This window comes from Heloderma suspectum, chromosome 3 (assembly GCF_057233095.1).
Source record: "Heloderma suspectum isolate Gila_16-S chromosome 3, 16-S_ref, whole genome shotgun sequence".
NCBI lineage: Eukaryota > Metazoa > Chordata > Lepidosauria > Squamata > Helodermatidae > Heloderma > Heloderma suspectum.
Genome location: NC_139460.1, coordinates 124,055,879 through 124,076,513, shown reverse-complemented (window position 1 = coordinate 124,076,513; position 20,635 = coordinate 124,055,879). Strand labels below are relative to the sequence as shown.

Genomic DNA, 20,635 nt, shown 5'->3' with positions numbered 1-20,635 from the left:
ACCTGCAGCTAGGTTTATTGATGGGATATCAAGAGTAATCCAGTCTAAAAGTATAGTAATGTATGTTCTACTTTGTATTTTGTTGCTTGTTAATTAAGTTGGCTGTGGGTGCTCACTTCACACACCAGTTCTAAGTTGGCAATTACCTAACTTGTACTCTGTTAATGTAGGTTGAATCTCTCTTTGTAAGTAATATGTGTTTAGTTTTTCGTAACTGTTAATCACATGCTCATAAGTTTGCTTTTTCCATAATCATCAGCTATATGCTAGTTACCATCCATCACCTCACCCTTTGTAGTGTTATTGCAAAGTTTGTATAAAAAGTTGCATTTAAACCTTGTTGTTAATCTTCAGCATACTGAATGAAAAAACAGAGCAGAGCCTTTTAGAGGCCCAACGACAACTTTCAAAGAAAAAATATGAATTACAACTCATTCAAGAGAAAATAATGTGTCTGGATGAAAAAATTGGTGAGTTACAAATGTAACCTTTGAATAAAAATACGTTTTTAGTTAAAATACATAACTATTACAAAACCATACAGTGAATTGCAAACCTTTTGCTAAGGATTCCCCCCCCCCCCCATGTTTATCTTTATGTGGAATCTAATTGCTGGATCCACCAAAAGTATCCTCCTCCTTGTTGCCTCTAATGTCATATTTCTTTTCTAGAAAGATCAATAAACTAATGAAATTAAAAAGCAAAGGTATTTTAATTTTTGTCACTGAAAAATACTAAATGTTTGTTGGTTTCTCACATCACCATGAAATTAACACATTCTTGCTTGAGCAAGATAATTGTAATCACTTTTATTTTTTCATTTCCTTTATGGGGATTGGAAGGGACAGTAAACCACTGGGTAGCTGACTGGGGTATGATGGAGCCAGGGCTACTTTTGCAATATATGTAACTGATATTCATATATGTAAAGACTGCCATTATTTGTTATTTATTTATTTAATTCCCACATTCCAGCCAAGTTTAGCTCCCAAAGCAACTTACAATTAAAATCTACAAAAAGGTACAATATATTAGAGATAATGTGCAAGTGTTTATGGCAGTGTGTTATGGTCCTTAACAGTTGATGATACAGTCAAGGTTATTGGCTCTTTCAGCCAGAGGGGAGGAGACAGAAGGAGCTGCAGGTGCTCTTGGGGATGTCTAATGGTAAAGTTGTCAACTTACAGAAGTAGCCCTTCTGTTAATGTAGGGCTTGACAGGTATATTTATTTCTTTGGAACATTGGTAGTCCATGTTTTCACTGAATGGTCCTCAAGGCAGCTTTCAATAGCTGATGATGATGACGATTATTATTATATTTATATCCCACCTTTTCCCCAATACTGGGACTCAAGGCGGCTTTACAACATTAAAAACTTATACAGTTAAAATGTATAAATAGAAATATACAAAAGTTAAAAATATAATTAAATCATCAACAATATTAAAATTGTATAAAATATCAAAATTTTAAAACACAGTAAACAACATGAACCATAGTAGCAATCCATCATATTCTCACAGGTCCAGACTAACTATCTCCAAAGGCCTGCCGGAACAAAAAAGTGTTTACCTGCCTGTGAAAACATATCAAGGAGGGTGCCACTCTTGGCTCCCTGGGAAGGGAGTTCCAGAGCCTTCCCAGGGAGGATTGTAGTAAAACGCATTAAAAACAAACAAACAAACTCATCTAACCAACCCAGCCAACCGTAGGCCCCTAACTGATAGATGGGACCAGAGTGTGCTTCTCTTCAGCTTAGCAGTCACAGGGCAACTGACAGTTTGAGTTGAGTGTTCTTTCTGGCAAGAAGGGTGTAAGCAAGCTCCCTGCAGCTGCTTATCCTTTGGCTGATAGATGGGGCCAGGCTAGTCTTCACCCTTGCCGTGATGGACTTCCTAGTGCCCTTGATCTCCTGGCAGATAGCAAAGTGCTCTTCCTTTCAGTTCTGAAGTACCAGGTCTACTGGTAGTGCCATATTTTTTCTATGTAAGCTGTGAAGCTGTTACATGATCATTTTTGGCATAGTGAAGTCCTTATTGAAGGGATTTTTCACTGATAATCACTTAAGCAAGTAGCCCTATTTTGCTATAAAAATAGTTGTATGAGTTGTCCAAATGTGTCACGTGCTGAATAGCAGGAAGTATCAGATATGTATCTATCTAGTTGAAGCAATATTTGTACTTTAATCTTTCTATCCAAGCCAAGGTGCATATTTTTTTAAAAAATCCATTTTTATTTAAATCATTTTTAAAGGTTAAGCTATAGAAAATTACTCCTTAGAAAATAACCTAGTTTAAAATTTATTTATATTTATTTATTTATATTTATTTATTTATTTCATTTCTATACTGCCCAATAGCCGAAGCACTCTGAACTCAAAGCAAATCTGAACTCAAAGCAAACATAAAATTCTATCTATGACCCTCTTATGAAAGGCTGATTTTAGGCACTTTTGTTTGTTTGTAAAGAATGAACTGTGGAAAAATATCTTCATCAATCATTGTACAGTACAATAGTTTATGTAATGATGTTATAGCTTGATGCTGGAGGCCAGGCACTGGAAGGTCACCATAAGTGTCACCAACAATCCATGTGGGTGATCTATTACTCCTATGTTATACCTGTTATACCAAGTAGCTACCTGGTCTCTGCAATCTCCTTAGAGTTGGTACTCTAATTAGAAATCAGTGAGATGTATCCAGTGGTGTAATTCCACTAATACAAAGCTTCTACTGCTTGCAGAAATCCTGTTTGCATCCTTGTGCAAGTGTCAAATCCAATACTTGATTCCACAAACCATTTGATTGTACATGCTATTGTGTAAACTGTTCCACAAGCCATTATGGCTTCATTAGGCTAGGTGTTGTTTGTGTTAATTGTGCTTAATTTCCGCTAGCACTTGCACAACTGCTATTGGAACACTGCCACTTCTTGTACGTTTTCCACTAGCCTTATGTTGGATGTTTCGATTGTTATAGCAACCAATTAGTATGCAATTTTCTTTAGGAAGTATCTAAATAATAAATGGTAATTTTAAAATTTAAATCAATCCACTCCAAACCAAATGCTTCAGGCTACCATACAAACAGTATTGAAACTCTGCAACAGACAAGCCTTAGGTAAGAGATGTGTGATTTGCCTAATATCTTATGAGAATGCAAAACGGAGAATAGAGCCCATGACTGCTATTCTATCAAACCATATATGCCGGCTTCGCTGTGCTGGCCAAGTGTGACCATTGATTTTAAGGACCTGTTGGCTTTTTATTCTGAATTCATATTAAGTTATTTAGAGGTATTTCAAAATTATTTGAAAACAAGGCAGTAATAACGTCTATACATTTATATGAACATTTCAAGTGTTCTAAGTGTGTAAGTGGCAAGTGAGGAGTAATTAGCCCAACCTTCCCCATCACTCTTTCCCTTCCGGCCTTAGTCATGAGAGGAGAGAGGGTTAAATCACTATGTTATCCTCTCTCCCCAGGCTGTCACCTCTGCTCTTCCCTGGTCTCTCTAGCTACTAGAGAACTCTGAGGCTAATCCTTCCTAACCAGTGCCTGGCTGGCTTAATTGTAGCTAGTACAGGCTTGACAAGTACCCCATCCCATGACTACACCCCATACCTTCTAGGCAGGACAGGAAGTATCTCTAATCACTATGGCAACAGATGCTTCACTGTCATCTTCCATGTGAATAATGTTGACTACGGTTCTGCCTCTGGGACAGTTGGGATGCTGTTGAGCCCTTTTTGGCCATGGGCACAAACTCCTATAGTATGCCAAAGGACTCCACCTCGCAAGCAGAGAGCATCATTGGGAGATCCCTGACAGTTTCACATACACTATCCCAATAATGCACACAACAGTCCTGTCCAATAGACTAGGATTATTATCCCCATATAGCAGATGGGGGGCTGAGGCAAAGAGAGTGGTGGCAGGCATATGGTCACCTAGTGAGCTTGTGGCTGAGATAGGATTAGAATCAAGGACTTCTGGAGCATAGTGCATACTTGCTGACTCACAGGCCACTGCACCAGACCAGCTTGCTACACCATTCTACTTTAGAGGATCATAGGGACCTGCATTTGCTTACATGAAACACTGAATTCATTTGATGGATTTTGGTACCGCTTGATCTATCTGTTTGAAACATGGCTTTAATGTAGTAACAGTCACTAGCAAAGTTATTCTCACTCTCTTCATAAAGCATTTTAAGTTCCCCTGAACTTTATATATGTATACAAAGTATTTTCATGCTGCTTTTAGGCACTGCAAGGGGCTTCCAAATCAGCTCAACAACATGATAAAAACAATAGCAATAAAAATGAACAGTTTTAACAACAACAAAAAACTCCACCCAACAATTCTAAAACAGCAGCATCATAAACAGTGACTGGGTATTTGACAATATCAAAAATCCATCTAAAGAAGGCAGTTTTAGCAATCCTTCTAAATGCTTGGTGAGGGCGGGGTGGTGGTGATGGTGGTGGTGGAAGGGCCCAAACAGGCTTTTGGAAGGAGTGAGTCCCAGAGACTACGCTCCATTAGCAAGAAGGTTATGTCCTGCTTGCTTACCAGTTATGCCTTAGATGGTGGCAGGACAAGAAGCAGAATCTCCCCAGAAGATTTTAATGGGCGAGTAGAAATATGTGGAAGCAGGTAATCCTTTAGATACCCTGAGCATGAACTGTATAGGACTTTAAAGGTGTCACTTTGAATAGGGGTCATAAACATACTAGAACCAATGCAAATCAAATAACAAGGGTGTCATCTATTTCAATTAACGGGCCCCCATCAACAGCCTGGCTATAGCATTCTAAGCTAGCTGTGATTTCTGAATATTCTTCAGAGGCAGCCCTACGTAGAGTGCATTGCAATAAACTTAAAACAGAAAGTTTGCAGCTTATTCAGAGGGTAACTCCGAATTAAATCAGAAAGTAGATTAAAATCTTGGTTGCATATGCATAATTGTTTTGTATGCTCATCAGAGACTTTGCTTGATAACAGCCTACATGCCAATGCATTATTATAAATGGATTAATAAATGAGACTCTGATGATATTTCCAGAAAAACTTTCCAAACAAAGTCTTGCTCAACAAGAAGATATTTGTACACTCAATCAAACAATAGCTGACCTGGATTCAGAAAAGGAGTCTTTGCAAGATGACCTGGAACTAAAAACAGAGAAAATTGTCACCCTTGAAGAAAGCTTGTCCATTAAAGTAGGTTCTGATATACTTACGGAGTTAAGTTTCATAGCTTATAGAACATTTTTTGTGAATTACACAAGAAGGAGACTATACTTAGAATGTAGCTTTTGAAAGCTGATGCTATAGACATATCTGTCAAAGGTACAGTTCCCATTTGCTTTAATGGTATATGAGTTATGCCAGTGCCGAGAAAACTGAAATTCCTATGGATTATATTTGAATAGGCCTGTTTTAATGTGAAAGTATGTGAATTTAGGATTATGAACAAAGCTAAACATTCTGGTTATTGCTGCCTATTGGAAAACAAACACATATCTACTTAGAATACAAACACATTTTTAAAGCAGATATTAGACCAACACAAAAACCTTTACTACCCTTTAAAGAAGTGCTTAAAGTGTTAGAAAACATTGCAAACTAGCTTTTTAATCATATAAATGTTGTTTGTAGGCCTTATAGCCAGGGACTCAAAATTTCTATGTTCTGTGACAACACATAGTAAACACTGGTGCTAAATAAATGTCAAATAGCCAGTGTGGTGTAGTGGCTAGAGTGCTGGACTGGGAGTCGGGAGATCCGGGTTCTAGTCCCCACTCGGCCATGGAAGCTCACTGGGTGACTTTGGGCCAGTCACAGACTCTCAGCCCAACCTACCTCACAGGGTTGTTGTTGTGAGGATAAAATGGAGGAAGGAGGAGGATCATGTACACTGCCTTGAGTTCCTTGGAGGAAAAAAGGCAGGATATAAATGCAATAAATAAATAAATAAATAAATAAATAAATGTAGTTGGTCACTATAATTGTAGCAGACATCTAGCAAAAATATCAAGGAAGTGACATTCTACAGATCAGCCCTCTCCAACCTGGTGCCCTCCACATGTGTTGGACTACATTCACAGCCAGCATGGGAGCTGCAGTCCAACATATCTGGAGGGCGCCAGGTTGTGGAAAGCTGGTATAGATAATTTTTTTAAAGTGTCAGCTGTGAAGTGCCAGTAAAAACAAATGGGTCCCCAAGCTTAGATGGTTTTAGTCTGACATGGAAAGAGGGTTACAGGAAACACCCTCTTTCTGGGGCTGTTAACATCTTCCCCAGTAAATGGGGCCCTGGCCCCATTGAGGACCCATTGTGACCTCTTTGCACCGCACTTTGAGGACAAAATTTCTTGTCTCTGCAGGGAACTTGACACTCTTATTTGTGCAGTTACAGTCAAGATGTCTGATGCCACCATCTGCCCAGTTTTGTGGGATCAGTTCCACTTGTTGCTGCTTGATGTTGTGGACAAGGTGCTTGCAGCAGTGCGACCGACCACGTGCCCTCTCGATCTGTGTCCCTCCAAGCTAATAAAAGCTAGCCAAGGAGGTATGACTGGATGGGTCCAGGGAGTGATAAATGCTTTCCTATGAGACGGGGTGGCGTTGCTGTCCTTAAGGAGGCAGTAGCACGACCACTCCTGAAGAAACCTGCTCTGGACCCAACGGTATTGGACAACTACTGTAAATTTTCATATTTAGTAGTCATAAATACCCCTTTTTTAAGGAAGGTATCTGAGAGGGTTGTGGCAGAGCAACTGCAGGTACTCTTGAAGGATACTGATTATCTAGACCTATTCCAGTCTGGGTTTTGATCTGGTTACAGGACTGAATCAGCCTTGGTCACCCTGATGGATGACCTTTATTGAAAGAGAGACAGGGGGAGTGCAACCCTGTTAATTCTGCTCGATTTCTCATCAGCTTTTGATACCATCGACCATGGTATCCTCCTGGATTGACACCATGGGATGGGTGCTGGAGGCACTGTGCTACAGTGGTTCTGATCCTACCTATGGGGCTGATTTCAGAGAGTAACATTGGGTTACTTTTCCTCGGCCCCTTAGCAATTGAGCTATAGGGTTTCGCAGGGCACCACCTTGTCCCCAGTGTTGTTTAACATCTACATGAAGCTGCGGTCATTAGGGGATTTGGAGCAAAATGCCATCAGTATGCTGATGACACACAGTTCTATCTCCCCATGACATCTGAATCAGGAGAGGCTGTACAAGTCCTGGATCAGTGCCTAGACTCAGGAATGGGCTAAATAAGGGCCCATAAACTGAAGTAGAATTCTGGCAAGACGGAAGCCCTGTGGGTGAGTGGTTCCTGGGTCCGGGAGATAGGCTTACTGCCTGCTTTGGATGGGGTTGTACTCCCTCTGAAATATCAGGTTGGTAGTCTGGGGGTACTCCTAGATCCATTGTCGCTGGAGGCCTAAGTGGTCGCGGTGGCTCAGAATGCCTTTTACCACCTTCAGCTAGTTCAACTGCTATGGCCTCTCCTGGACAGGGATAGTTTGACCACTATGGTACAGGCATTAGTAACCTCAAGACTGGACTACTGCAATGTGCTCTATGTGGGGCTGCTCTTAAGTCTGGTCTGGAAGCTGGAGCTAGTGCAGAATGCAGCAGCTTGGCTGTTGGCAGGAGCTGCCCCTTTTCAGCATGCAACTCCTTTGCTGAGGGAACTGCACTGGCTACCTATTTGCTACCAGGCCAAGTTTAAGGTATTAGTACTAGTGTACAAAGCTCTAAGCAACTTGGGACCAGGATACCTGAGACAGCATCTTCTTCCTTACCAAGCTGTCTGGTCACTGAAGTCATCAGAGGGCATGTTCCTGGTGGTTCCACGTGGACCCATGGCCCAGCTGGAGTCCACGAGGAAAAGAGCCTTCAGCATGGTGGCCCCTTTCCTGTGGAACTCCCTACCTTTGGAGGTCAAGCAGGCGCCAACGTTGTGTTGGTTCCAGCGCCTCCTGAAGACATTGTTATTTCAGGAAGTTGTCCTTGATGGACCAGCCGCAGGTTATTAAATTCAGTCTTATCAGAACTTATTTCTTTAAAAATGTTTTAATTGTTTTAACGTGGTGTTTTATTCTTTTATCTTTGCTGTTTACTGCTCTGAAATCTTTAGAAGTTGAGCAGTATATAAATATTCTAAATAAATAAATAAACACAGAAAATCTGGTTGACAAAATCTAGGTTTGTTGTCAGACAGGCAGGGATATGTGGACACAGCAGTCAGTCATGGGCAGTCACAACTTTCTGGTTCACAAATTTCTACCATGTGTCCACAGCTATTTGGAGATTTGCCTTTCTCCTTCATATAAATATTGTATACAGATGGCAACTGCACTTACCACCTAAAGTGTGAATCCCCCTGAAGAAATTATCTAGAACAATTAAGACACTTCTGATCACTGTGTCTGTTAGTAGGTAGTGTCTTGTGTTAATTGTAAAAGATACAGGCTGTAATCCAACATGCCCATTTACATATTTTTATAGCTGCATGTGTTCCGCCAGGTCTTTTGCATCTTTTTGTTTGCTTTGGGAGGGACGCTGCTGTGCCTTTTAAAAAACAACAACATGCAAATACCCACAGAAGAACAAGACTGCTTGCTAAATGTATGAATCTGGCAAGCTTGCTCTGCCAGATCATGTCCCAAATTTCAAAATTTTAAATAAAAAGGACTAAAGTTAACTGATATTCTTTTTATCAATCAGCAATATCAACTGCGCCTAGCTTTTTACAAAGACTAGCCATAATGGCCAACAGCATGATCTTAAGCATGTTTACTCAGAAGTAAATTACACTGAAATGTAGGACTTACTCACAAATCAGATGTTGAGATTATAAGAAAGTGATTTATATTGAGTTGGGCCAAGACCCAAATCTCTGCTTACCAGTGATCTTTTTTGTTGTTGTTCTTATTGTGTGGGTGGTCAACGAGTAAGTGATAGGATCTTTCCCCTCATATGGCTGACTGTGGCTGACTGTGTACTAAATTGGTGTGCTGACCGGCTGCATTGTGATCTAGGCCCTTCCCAGGATCCAATCAGCTATGCCAGGAGAAGACCTGAGAAGGAACCTTTTCCCTCTAGTCTTCTCCATAGTCATAAATAGGTTGCCTGGCCCATGCAAATGGAGGGTGCAGGGAGGCTGGCCTGGATCAGGAACAAATCAGGGGGCAAAGATTTTAAATCCAGTTCTGTCAGGTTGGGGAGTCTAACAGATGTATTTTTTTTAATTTCAAAGCAGCTTCATTAGGTTCTAATTCGGATCAAAGCAGCAACACTGGGGTAGGAGAGGGTTAACTCCCCTTGTGGCATTTTCCTGATCTAAGTCTCCCCACAAAGCTGTTTTAGACATGCATGGAAAGCCTGTGCAGGGCAATCCTATACATGTTTACTTAGAAGAAGCCCCACTCTGTTCAATAGAGTTTGAATAGGATCACAGCCTTAATCTTATAAAATGTTATGAACAAAGGAAACTAACCTGAATAAAAATAAATGGTGTGTGTGGTTTTATTCATCTCTTTTTACTAACTAAAGAGACGTACATTTTAATTTGCTTATTTATTTTCAAGGAGAAGACCATTTCAGATTTGAAGTGCATACTTTCTGATATGGAGCATTCATCAAAGTAAGAAACAGATTCTGAATTTGGTTTCTCCTCTTAAAATAATGATTTAATTAACTCAGCTGATTCTATTAGAATTAGTTAATCTACTTTACAGTTATAACCCATAAGTAATATTAGATTTTTCTTCAGTATTAAAAAATGTTCAATGTGTAGTTTTGAAAACTATCAACAGAAGTCAGTTTTAAAGAACTCTTTCGAAGTAAGCTTAGACTCTGTATTATTAAATAAACATGACATTTGTGTTCATAGTTATTTACTGGCATACTTTTATCTATCTAAAATCAATAGCATAGGGACATTTCATGTCAATGGCTTTCCCTGTTTTGGATTAATGGTTTTATATAAAATGTAGATTATGTGTTTTTAAAAATTTGCTACACAGGCATTCTGCTGAAGCACTACACAGGTGTGAACAGGATATTACCAGGCTACATCAACTGCTGGATGATGCTAATAATGAGCTTACTGAAACTGGCAGGGAGAAAGAGGCATTAATTCGGGAGAATGAGAGATTACAGGGACAACTTTATGGCTTTAAGCAGGAAAATCAGGTATATGTTGTAGAATTGTTAGCTGAAGAACATATATTTGAAGTGTATTACCAGCATCTTTTATACAACTTTTTCCTTTTGAGACTGCCACCTCCAGAGGCGTGTTTGGTGACAGTGCAAAAGAGGGCCTTCTCGATGGCCGGTCCCTGGCTGAAGAACTCCCTGTTGAGGGAGGCCAGGTTAATTCCCTCTCTGCTGTCCTTTCACTGGCAGACAAAGTGGCCCTTTGGTTTGTAAGCAGATCTGTTGAGTTGGAGGCTGTTTTTACTCTGGTATTGTTTTGTTTTTAATTGTGTTTAAAGTTCTTGTTTTATTACTGGTTTTATAAAGTCTTATTAATGATTGCAAGCCACCTTGAGTGCCATTTTTGATAGAAAGGTGGGGTACAAGTCAGATAAATAAATAAAACTTCAGGCAAGAGAATAAAAGTCTGGTATTTTCTACCATTCTGTTCCCTATGTCTGGAAGAGATATGTGTCTGTCAAGCCATCTCCTTCCCTTTCCTTTAAATCCCTTTTAGAAACCCACTTCTTCTGCAAAACGTTTCTGAACTGTAGAATTTATCCTACCCTAGCTCTTCACCTTTGACCTGTTTGTCTTATCTAGAGCTTACCTACATCAGTTGCAAAAGAGCTATGGTTCTCTAGATATCACTTGCTGCATATATGAACATAAAAAGAATGATAATGTCTAGACTTCCTTTTCCCCTCTCAGTCATTTAATAATTGACTGACAGTGGGCACATTTGCATGAAAATCAGTTTCTGGGGACTCAGGCAAGTGGGGATTCTTAGCTAGCAGGGCACCCCCAAAGTTAAATGCAACCTTTGGAACTCTGGGGATCCCCTTGCTAAGGGGATGATCTACACCCCGTTTCCCCACTTGTCAACTGTGCAAGGCTGTCAAAACAGCCTATATACAGCGTAGCCTTGACTGTTACGTTGTATGTTTGACAACCGCAACATCCAAGGCTGCAGGCAAGGCAAGCCTCTATATTTTGGATAGCCGCACTTGCGCAAGTATGCAGCTGAAAAACCAGTTAATCTTTTTTTTAAGGGGTGCTTTTGCACACAATCCATGGGGCATGGAAAATGTGAAAAAAAAATTCCTGGCCCTGTTTTGCAGAAAAAAAGAAAAAAAAAGGGGCGATCAGAGAGGGGACTTAGTGGCATACAAGATGAGTTATGCCTCCAAGTCCCCTGGGAAGCCAGGCACAGCTGGGTGGGGGAAGGAGGGGAAACAATCTACGCCAACCCAGATCATTTGTTGGGTGCACAAACTGCGCACTGTGGGTTGTTCGCAAAACAACCAACAGTACGTAGCTTCTCAGCCACAATGGGTTGGCATGTTGTGTGGACGCACCCAGTGATTTTAAGGGGCAAACTGCATGTTACACAAATGATGCTCCACCCCCAACATTTTTAAAAATGAAAGCAACCTTGGGAGGCTACAATTTTAATGGAGTAGAAATTGGTGGGTTGTTGTTGTTCAGTCGTTGTGTCCGACTCTTCGTAACCCTATGGACCGTAGCACGCCAGGCCTTCCTGTCCTCCGCTCTCTCCCGGGGTGTGCTCAAGTTCATATTCATTGCATCAGTGATGCTATCTAGCCATCTCATCCTCTGCCATCCCCATTTAACTTATATGCAGAGTACATCATGAGAAACGCCGGGTTGGATGAATCACAGGTCGGAATTAAGATTGCCGGGAGAATTATCAACAACCTCCGATACGCAGACGATACCACCCTAATGACAGAAAGCGAAGAGGATCTAAAGAGCCTCTTGTTGAGGGTGAAAGTGGAGAGTGCAAAAGCTGGTTTGAAACTCAACATCAAAAAAACTAAGATCATGGCATCTGGCCCCATCACTTCCTGGCATATAGAAGGGGAAGAAATGGAAGCAATGACAGATTTTATTTTCTTGGGCTCCAAGATCACCGCAGACGGTGACTGTAGCCATGAAATTAAAAGACGCTTGCTCCTTGGGAGAAAAGCTATGGCCAACCTAGACAGCATAGTAAGAAGCAGAGACATTGCCTTGCCGACAAAGGTTCGTATAATCAAAGCTATGGTTTTCCCAGTAGTAACGTATGGCTGTGAGAGCTGAACTATATGGAAGGCTGAGCGCCGAAGAATTGATGCTTTTGAACTGTGGTGCTGGAAAAGATTCTTACGAGTCCCCTGGACTGCAAGGAGGTCAAATCAGTCAATCCTAAAGGAAATCAACCCTGAGTGCTCATTGGAAGGACAGATACCGAAGCTGAAGCAGAAATATTTTGGCCACCTAATGCGAAGAGAAAACTCACTGGAAAAGACCCTGATGCTGGGAAAGATTGAAGGCAAAAGGAGAAGGGGACAGCAGAGGATGAGATGGCTAGATAGCATCACCGATGCAATGAATATGAACCTGAGCACACTCTGGGAGACTGCGGAGGACAGGAAGGCCTGGCGTGCTATGGTCCATGGGGTCACGAAGAGTCGGACATGACTTAACGACTGAACAACAACAACAATGCCTAAACATCCTTCACCAACCAGTTGTCCACTCAAAATTGACCCCCCACGCACACCCATTCATATCCGCCCACAGGATTTGTGCTGTTAGGGCGTTATTACACAGTCTAGATTGTTCTTCAATTATTTTTGTTTCTTGTGACCTGTGCATGGGTACCCCCGCCCACGCACACACACACAGGGAAACTAAATCCCTTGAATTCAGATCCTTCTAGTGGTCTGGGGGTGGAGTTCTAGGTACTACTAGGATAGTGTTTACTTAATACTTCAAATCCCCAGCTATAGCTTATTAGAGAGGGGGCCACACAAACCATAAAGCCAATCTGCCGCCTCCTTAGCAATATACGGGAAGCTTGGATAGTGGGTGATGGGGTTCAGTTTAGCAGTATAGTTTAGGCTATAATCGTTTACATAGTTATGTGTACATCTTACTGGGATCAATGGAATTTGTAGTTGTCTAATAATGTGGAACATTGTTGTTCCATTGCATATAAAGACAGCAAAATTTTGTGTGTATATGTATACATATCCTTGTTGTTCTGTAACAAGTCTTTCCATGTTTCCTATACTTTAACGTTTTATCATCCTAAAATTGTGAGCTTGGATTTAAATTCCCCACCCCACCCCACGCCACCATAAATGATGAATTTGCATAATTGCATTCAATCAGTTTGCTGAAAAAGAGGCATAAGGTGATCACAACCATGTCTGCTAAAAGAAATTAACAGATTCAAAAGGGGCAGCTGTGCTAGTCTGTGGTATGAAAACAATAGTCTGTGGTACCTTAAAGACTAACAAGGGTTTTATTACTAAGGCATGAGCTTAGTAATAAACACATATAAGGGGTGATTTTTCAGTAGAGGAGCTGCAAGGGATGTCCCCACTTCCAGCTTGTACCCTACAATCCTTCTCCTGCCCACTGCAGTTCCCTCATCAGGGTTCCAAATCATATTCAGCCTTCCATTGATAATCAAAAAGTGTTTTGTGAAAAACTAGGGAACATATATTGTAAACCAGGGATGTTGAACCTCTTTCAGCCCGAGGGCAAATTCCATTTTGGAGAAGGTCTTTGGAGGCACATTCCAGTGGTGGGCGAGGACAAAAATATCAGCATATTTGCTCTTAAAACTCTTACTCCCAGAACTTAGCCTTAGGAGAGGCATTTCAACCTTTTTTGGCGGGGGCGGGATTGCACAAAAGGGGCAGGACCAGGGAAAGGAGACAGGGCCATCTGGGGACCCAGGTGGGCTGGAATGGGACCCTGAGCCTGGGGTTCTGCACCCCTATTCTAAACCATTTGCTAAGCTTATGTCTTGAAAACAACGTCTGTGAAAAAGTTTGGAGATTGAAGTATTTAAACTATGACATTGTTAAATTACAATCAAGTCTTCAATACTAGTATCTCTCCTTTTTATATATAAGAATGCAACTTCAGTTTTAAAATATGTAGAAACCAGTTCCTACTTCGAAAAGGTAGTCAGACATGCACAAAATATGAAAGGTATGGATAAAATAATGCTTCACATTTCTTTGACAGATTCTGCATCAAAAACTCAATAAATGTGAAAATGAACTTGACGATATGAAGTTGAAAACTGAAGATCTGCATACAGATATTGCCAGATTGAGGAGTATACTGAATTCTAAAGTAAATGCATACTTTGAAAAGCTACAGCTATAAAAACAAACCCATTACAAGACTTCCTGCAACAATAGGCAAACTCCACTTGTATCTTCCTTTTAATGGTAGATGCTTCAGAGCCCAAGTTGGCTTTTGATTAAAATCTCGGTCAAATAGGTCAAGTGATCAATTACCTGTCTAGCCCCGGTTGTTCATGAATTTCCTGTGGCAATCTTTAGATTTTGAGCCCTCATGCTTTAATTGTATTTCATTGGGTACTCTTTTGTGGTTCTTTGACATTGGTGCAGTTTACAGATTTGCATGATTAACAAGATTTATTCATAATGGGTTGGATCTAAAGTTATATGAGCAGAAGGCCACTTGGGCAAGGATCTTTCCTGTCCCCTCCTCCCTCTTGAACCTTATACCCCTCCCTGTAAACCCTTCTCTGAAGGGTAGTGGGACCCTCTGAGCAACATTGGCTGTGGCACAGAAAATTGCAAAATCAGGCAGAGACAGCGTGTGTGAGTGGAGCTCAACCTGTATAGCAGGGTTATCTCCATTGTGGAATGTTCAAACATCCCCAAGCCCTGCATGCACATCAGTTAGCTAAGGACCAGCTCATGTTTTTACCAGCCATATGTATTATATGTATAGTGGGTGATATGCATTGCATGTAGAACCATGTGCTCTCTTTCCAATATGTGTGTGATGCATACAACCAATTCCTGTGATCTTTCATCCAAAAAATGTCGAAGGTTTGCAGTAATCAGGTAATCAATTGTACATACAGATGTAAGCACACATGCCCTGCCAAGTGTTATCCACACTCAAGGGGTATGCATGCTGTTCTGCTGCCCCGCTGGATGGGGTATTTTCAAGTGGTAAATGTGTAAATCAGCCCCAAGTGTCAAAAATAAAGCCAAATTTTGAATTTCAGGAAAAAGAGAATCATGATCTTTTGGAGAGCTACCATAGAACCAATGAACAGGCAGAAAGATGGGAAACAAAGTTCCATCAAGCAGAAGAAGATTGTAACTCTGTCCGACGTGAACTTCTCAATCTAGAGTCAGAGAGCCACAGACTGAAAGAACAAACAGAGTCCCTTGAAAAAGAGATTGGACAGGTAAGTTTGAAAAGTCTCATCAATTCATTTTTATAGTTTAATTTTCATTTAATAGCTAGGCAGCAGAGCACCCGCTTAGGTCTTTTATTTGCCTTCAGGACTTTTTCCCTTGTTCTTCATCTCCAATATGAGCAGTAGGTTAAGGGAAGAAGTTTCTTGGGAGTCCATGTATCTGTGGTGCAGGCTGCAGCAGATAGTTCCAAAAAGCACGTTTGTTGTGATGGGAAAGTGTCAATCATTCACTCTGCCTTTCCTGTCTTGGAAAGTATCTGAACATAGACACTTGCAAAATCTTGGCTAACAAAGCGTGCCAAGCTCTGGCCTCTTGACTCAGGGCTCAGCTCTGGGAGAAGAAATCAGCTGCCGCTGAAGTTACCACAGTTTCCTAAGGGCCCTGGTGGCAGCAGAAGAGATTGACTTGGGGCCACAAAGGTATGAGACACAATGTGTAGTATCACATAGATTTTGTTATTGCCTTTACTATCTGCTAGAACTCCTCAACCAAGAAATTAACATTACATGTGTGATAGTTGCTAAAATTTGAGTGCAGGTCTAAGACATTCCATCCTTGGATCTGGTGTTTTCCACATTCTCAAATTTGAGAGTCAAATTAGACATGACTAGATGTAAACTTTCCAGGAATTTTGAGGCTGTGAGAAAAAAAGTTTTTTTCCAGGGGTTTTCAGGAAAAAATGGAAATTTGGGGGAAAATAAGCAATACTTAAAATGTTAGCGCTCTTTACAGATCTAAAGTCAACTTGTTGCTTTAAAGCACCCCAACCGGGTGCCCTCCAGATATTTTGGACTTCAACTCCCATCAGCCTCAGGTAATATGGCCAATGGTCAGGAATGCTGGGCACTGTAGTCCAAAAGATCCAGAGGGCACCAGGTTGGGGAGGGCTGCTTTACGAACATATAGCAGCTTTTCTGTTCCTAAAGTTATTTTATGTAAAACTTAGTGTCCTCAAACTATTATTATATTTTAAAACTTTAAAAAGTAAACTCTGTTAGTAAATTTGTAATTATTGTCTGAATAGATTAGAACTACATTAAATGACTGCTACAGCATCAGAAACACAGGACTCCATAGAACAAAACCCGAACTGTCAAGAATGCACAGTGGCAACTCTACTCACATGATGGGAAACTGAGCATAAATGTCTATCAGTGAAATATACTTTAGCTCAATAATTTTAATAAGGAATGAAAGAAATAACTATGTTGGGAATCTTAGAGAGGATTAAAAAAGCATTTCCCCCATGGTTTCATTATTTCCAGACATTTTACATTTCTAGTCTTTCTAGAACAGTATTCTTGTTACATAGTTTTTAGTAATCATTTGTGGAGGAGTAAAGGCTGAGTTACAATATATAAATACATTGTCTTAAATTCTGAAAGAAAATATTTCATAATCCAAAGCTGTTCAATTTGGGGGGGGGGGGACAGTCCTTGGGGGAAAAGTTTTTTTTCCTAATTTTTCTGATTTTTTTTCCGGGCCTTCACATTTCTAGACATGACTCAAGAGATCTATGATCAGTATCTTCCATGTTGTTTTTTTACTGTAAAGCAGCCACAGTGGGAGAGGGAATGAAGGCCACGGTGCTGGGAGGGAGGGTTAACTCCTCTACCCACGACTGTTTTCCTAATTTTAAATCTCACCTGGAGTTGTTGTTTGAGCATGGGCAGCTTGGGGGATGATATTAAATTGAGGAAATGGCATGGGGCCAAAGGATTAAAGCCGTCCTCCCTCCATATTCCTGATCCCAACACACATGCACATACCGTGCTGCTCCCTGGCAGCTTTTAACTTAAAAGTCCAGTTGTGTTTTGGCTGAGACATTCAGTCCACTTGCAGTTCAAAAGGGGCTGATGAATCAAGGACAAACCTGTGTAAACCTCCATTTTGGGGGTGCAAATGCTGAAGACACCCTGTACACTACAGAACTTAGCCAGAGGGGTGTAAATTATTTCTCTTCAACCATTCTGCTGGAAATTCTTTGGTAATAGAAGTGGTTCAGATGCAACAAGATAGTATAGTCTTTGCTTCTCTGTTCACGTCATTCTTTTCAGTGCAGAGCTGCCTTACAGCAATATTATCATAGCACTGACCTGTCAAGTTGTGGCAGGCACCTGGGCTGAATCATATTGCTCTTTGACCCCAATAGATGAAGCAGTGGTTTATTGAGGTGGCATATATCCCCATCCCCCAGCCAACATCATGTTCACCACTAGAAAGAGACAAGGCAAGAAATCCCAACAAGATCTCAACAGCTGTCACTGACAACTCTGCCTTCCTTTTTTTCTCACACATTCTAGCAGTTTGGGATTAATCTGAGTATGTGTGTGACCCATTATTTTTCTGTAAGTTCATGAATTCTAGGTATTCAACTGAGCCCAGAGTTCAGCACTCCAATACCCTGAAACTGAGCCTGGGCACAACGGTGTTGATTGGAACTAGTATACCCGTGTACAATTTGGTCGATTGGCACTATTTTTTGTTTTCTATATATCCGTAATAATTTTACTCTGAAATCTGAATTTGCAGCCAAGAAATAGCATTTTGAAAATCCACTTTTATATTAATTCAGATGGCATCTCAAGTACCCTAGATGAGACCCTTCATTTATTTAGAATAAAATCTGTAATCTCAATGTGGTAATTAAATACCAGCACAGATTCCCAAAGTTCACATGGTCCCCTATCCTACAAGGGCTTCCTTGTTCATATATTTGATGTAATAACTTCATACATTGACATCAGTGGGAAAGTTCACTCTGGTGCTCTCAGCATACATCTGAGTTCACGTGAAGCTCTGGATTGGTTTGCCTAAACAGTGTGTATAAATCCCATTAATTTAATTAAATTTGGGTGGATCCAGTTTTCACTTATTTATTCCTAATATAGTCATTTTATTTATTATTTATTTATTTACAATTTTTATATACCGCTCCACATCAGAAGGTTTCAGAGTGGCAAACAAAAAGGTAAAAGAATAAAACAGGGTAAAACAGTTAAAACATTCTTTTAAAAGACAAATTTCAGTAAGGTTGAATTTAATCAACCACAGCTGGTCACACAAGGAGGTCCTCTCAAAATAACAATGTCTTCAGGAGGCACTGGAAGGAACACAACATTGGCACCTGCCTGACATCCAAAGGCAGGGAATTCGACAGGAAGGGGGCCACCATGCTGAAGGTTCTTTTCCTGTTGGACTCTAACTGGGCCATGGGGCCATGTGGAACCACCAGGAACATGCCCTCTGATGACCTCAGTGACCAGGCAGCTTGGTAAGGAAGGAGGCGCTCTCTCAGGTGTCCTGGCCCCACGTTTAAGGCTTTGTGCACTAATATTAATACCTTAAACCTGGACCGGTAGTGAATAGGCAGCCAGTGCAGTTCTCTCAGCAAAGGAATTGTATGCTGAAAGGGGGAAGCTCCTGACAACAGCCAAGCTGCTGCATTCTGCACTAGCTCCAGCTTCCAGACCAGACTTAAGAGCAGTCCCACATAGAGCACACTGCAGTAATCCAGTCTTGAGGTTACTAATACCTGTACCACAGTGGTCAAACTGTCCCTGTCCAGGAGAGGCCATAGCTGTTGAACCAACTGAAGCTGGTAAAAGGCACTCCAAGACACTGCGGCCACTTGGGCCTCTAGCAACAATGATGGATCTAGGAGTACCCCCAGACTACCAACCTGATCTTTCAAAGGGAGTGCAACCCCATTCAAAGCAGGCAATGAGCCTATGTCCTGGATCCAGGAACCACTCACCCACAGGGCTTCTGTCTTGCCAGGATTCCACTTCATTTATTGGCCCTCATTCAGCACATTCCTGAGTCTAGGTACTGATTCAGGACTTGCACAGCCTCTCCTGATTCAGATGTCACAGGGAGATAGACCTGTGTGTCATCAGCATACTGATGGCATTGTGCTTCAAATCCCCTAATGACTGCTCCCAGTGGCTTCATATAGATGTTAAACAGCATCAGGGACAAGATGGTACCCTGCGGGTCCCACAGTTCAATTGCCAAGGAGCAATTTTACATTCTGCTTGCAATTATTAAACTTTAGATTCACTGCAGAATATTTTTTAAATGTCCATACATTCAAATAAGCTTGTTTATCATTAGATAAAACTATAACCAATCTTTTCTAAAGATAGTAGGCACTTTTCAAATTGTAATATAAATGTTAATTGCCTTAATTCCTTTTTTTCTCTCCTTTTTTGGGGGCAGCATTTAGCATCAGAAAAAGCCTATAAATCACAGATTTCTACTTTAGGTAAGTCCCTTGTGAAAATGGAGGAGGAACTCCACAAAGTCCAGCTGGAGAAAGTTTCTGTACTCTCAGATCTGGCATCTACTCGGGAACTCTGTATTAAATTGGACACTAGCAAAGAGTTATTAACCAAGCAACTAAGCAACACAACACAGGAAGTAGGACGGGTAAGTATAATATAATATAGGCATTTTTTAGACTGAACAAACATTACAGGTGGAAAACACAGATACATTTTAATAATATTTAATACTAGAATGGAATTCTCACAATGGACTAATACCTTCTACATGTGGTACATTTGCTTTGCTAAATTTCAGAAGAGTAGCTATTATGTGATAAATGTCTCTGTAAGAGTATACACACATGCAGGTTAAAACTCAGTGGAAGATCAGCCAAGAAACAGTGAACCTAATACTGCCAATGTAAAGCACTTTTAAGTCCTATTGATCTTAGTGGGAGTGAGTTTATAACATTTAAATACCGCTAGTCATGTAAAATTTTAGCAGTCTAACATTTGCAATATTTTATACAACAAAAAAGTTATTCTTTAATCAACTATTAAAAACAACAACAATATCTTAAGTCTAATGGGTTTTATTATTTATATAAGACCTAACCTTAAATAGTTATATAGACGCATGAAGAGCAAGACCTCAGCAGAAACAATCGACAGTGTGGCTTTTATACCTTTGATCTAGACAACTGGCTGATTTTGGAGTGCTTTTTGGTGGGTGAAGAAGGGGATTCTTATTTACTTACCATAATCCATTTTTGTACACATTGTGCTAAATACCCAACACATAATTTCTCTCATCCCACAAGTTTCTGATGTGGTAAGTGTACATCCAGAGTTGCTCGAAATAGGATTTTTTAAAAACA

At 40.6% G+C, this 20,635-nt stretch overlaps 1 protein-coding gene across 9 annotated transcripts in view; it reads left to right on the top strand.

Annotated features, from left to right (window-relative positions):
* The window catches only part of TSGA10 (testis specific 10), a 65,499-nt gene that overhangs the window by 27,922 nt on the left and 16,942 nt on the right, over positions 1-20,635 (top strand). For all 9 annotated transcript variants that reach the window (XM_084844386.1, XM_084844381.1, XM_084844384.1 and 6 more), the window contains 7 exons: positions 355-470; positions 5,068-5,222; positions 9,610-9,665; positions 10,048-10,216; positions 14,267-14,377; positions 15,291-15,476; positions 19,711-19,920. In XM_084844386.1, coding sequence (XP_084700512.1) covers positions 355-470; positions 5,068-5,222; positions 9,610-9,665; positions 10,048-10,216; positions 14,267-14,377; positions 15,291-15,476; positions 19,711-19,920 — 1,003 coding nt within the window. The remainder of the gene's footprint in view (positions 1-354; positions 471-5,067; positions 5,223-9,609; positions 9,666-10,047; positions 10,217-14,266; positions 14,378-15,290; positions 15,477-19,710; positions 19,921-20,635) is intronic.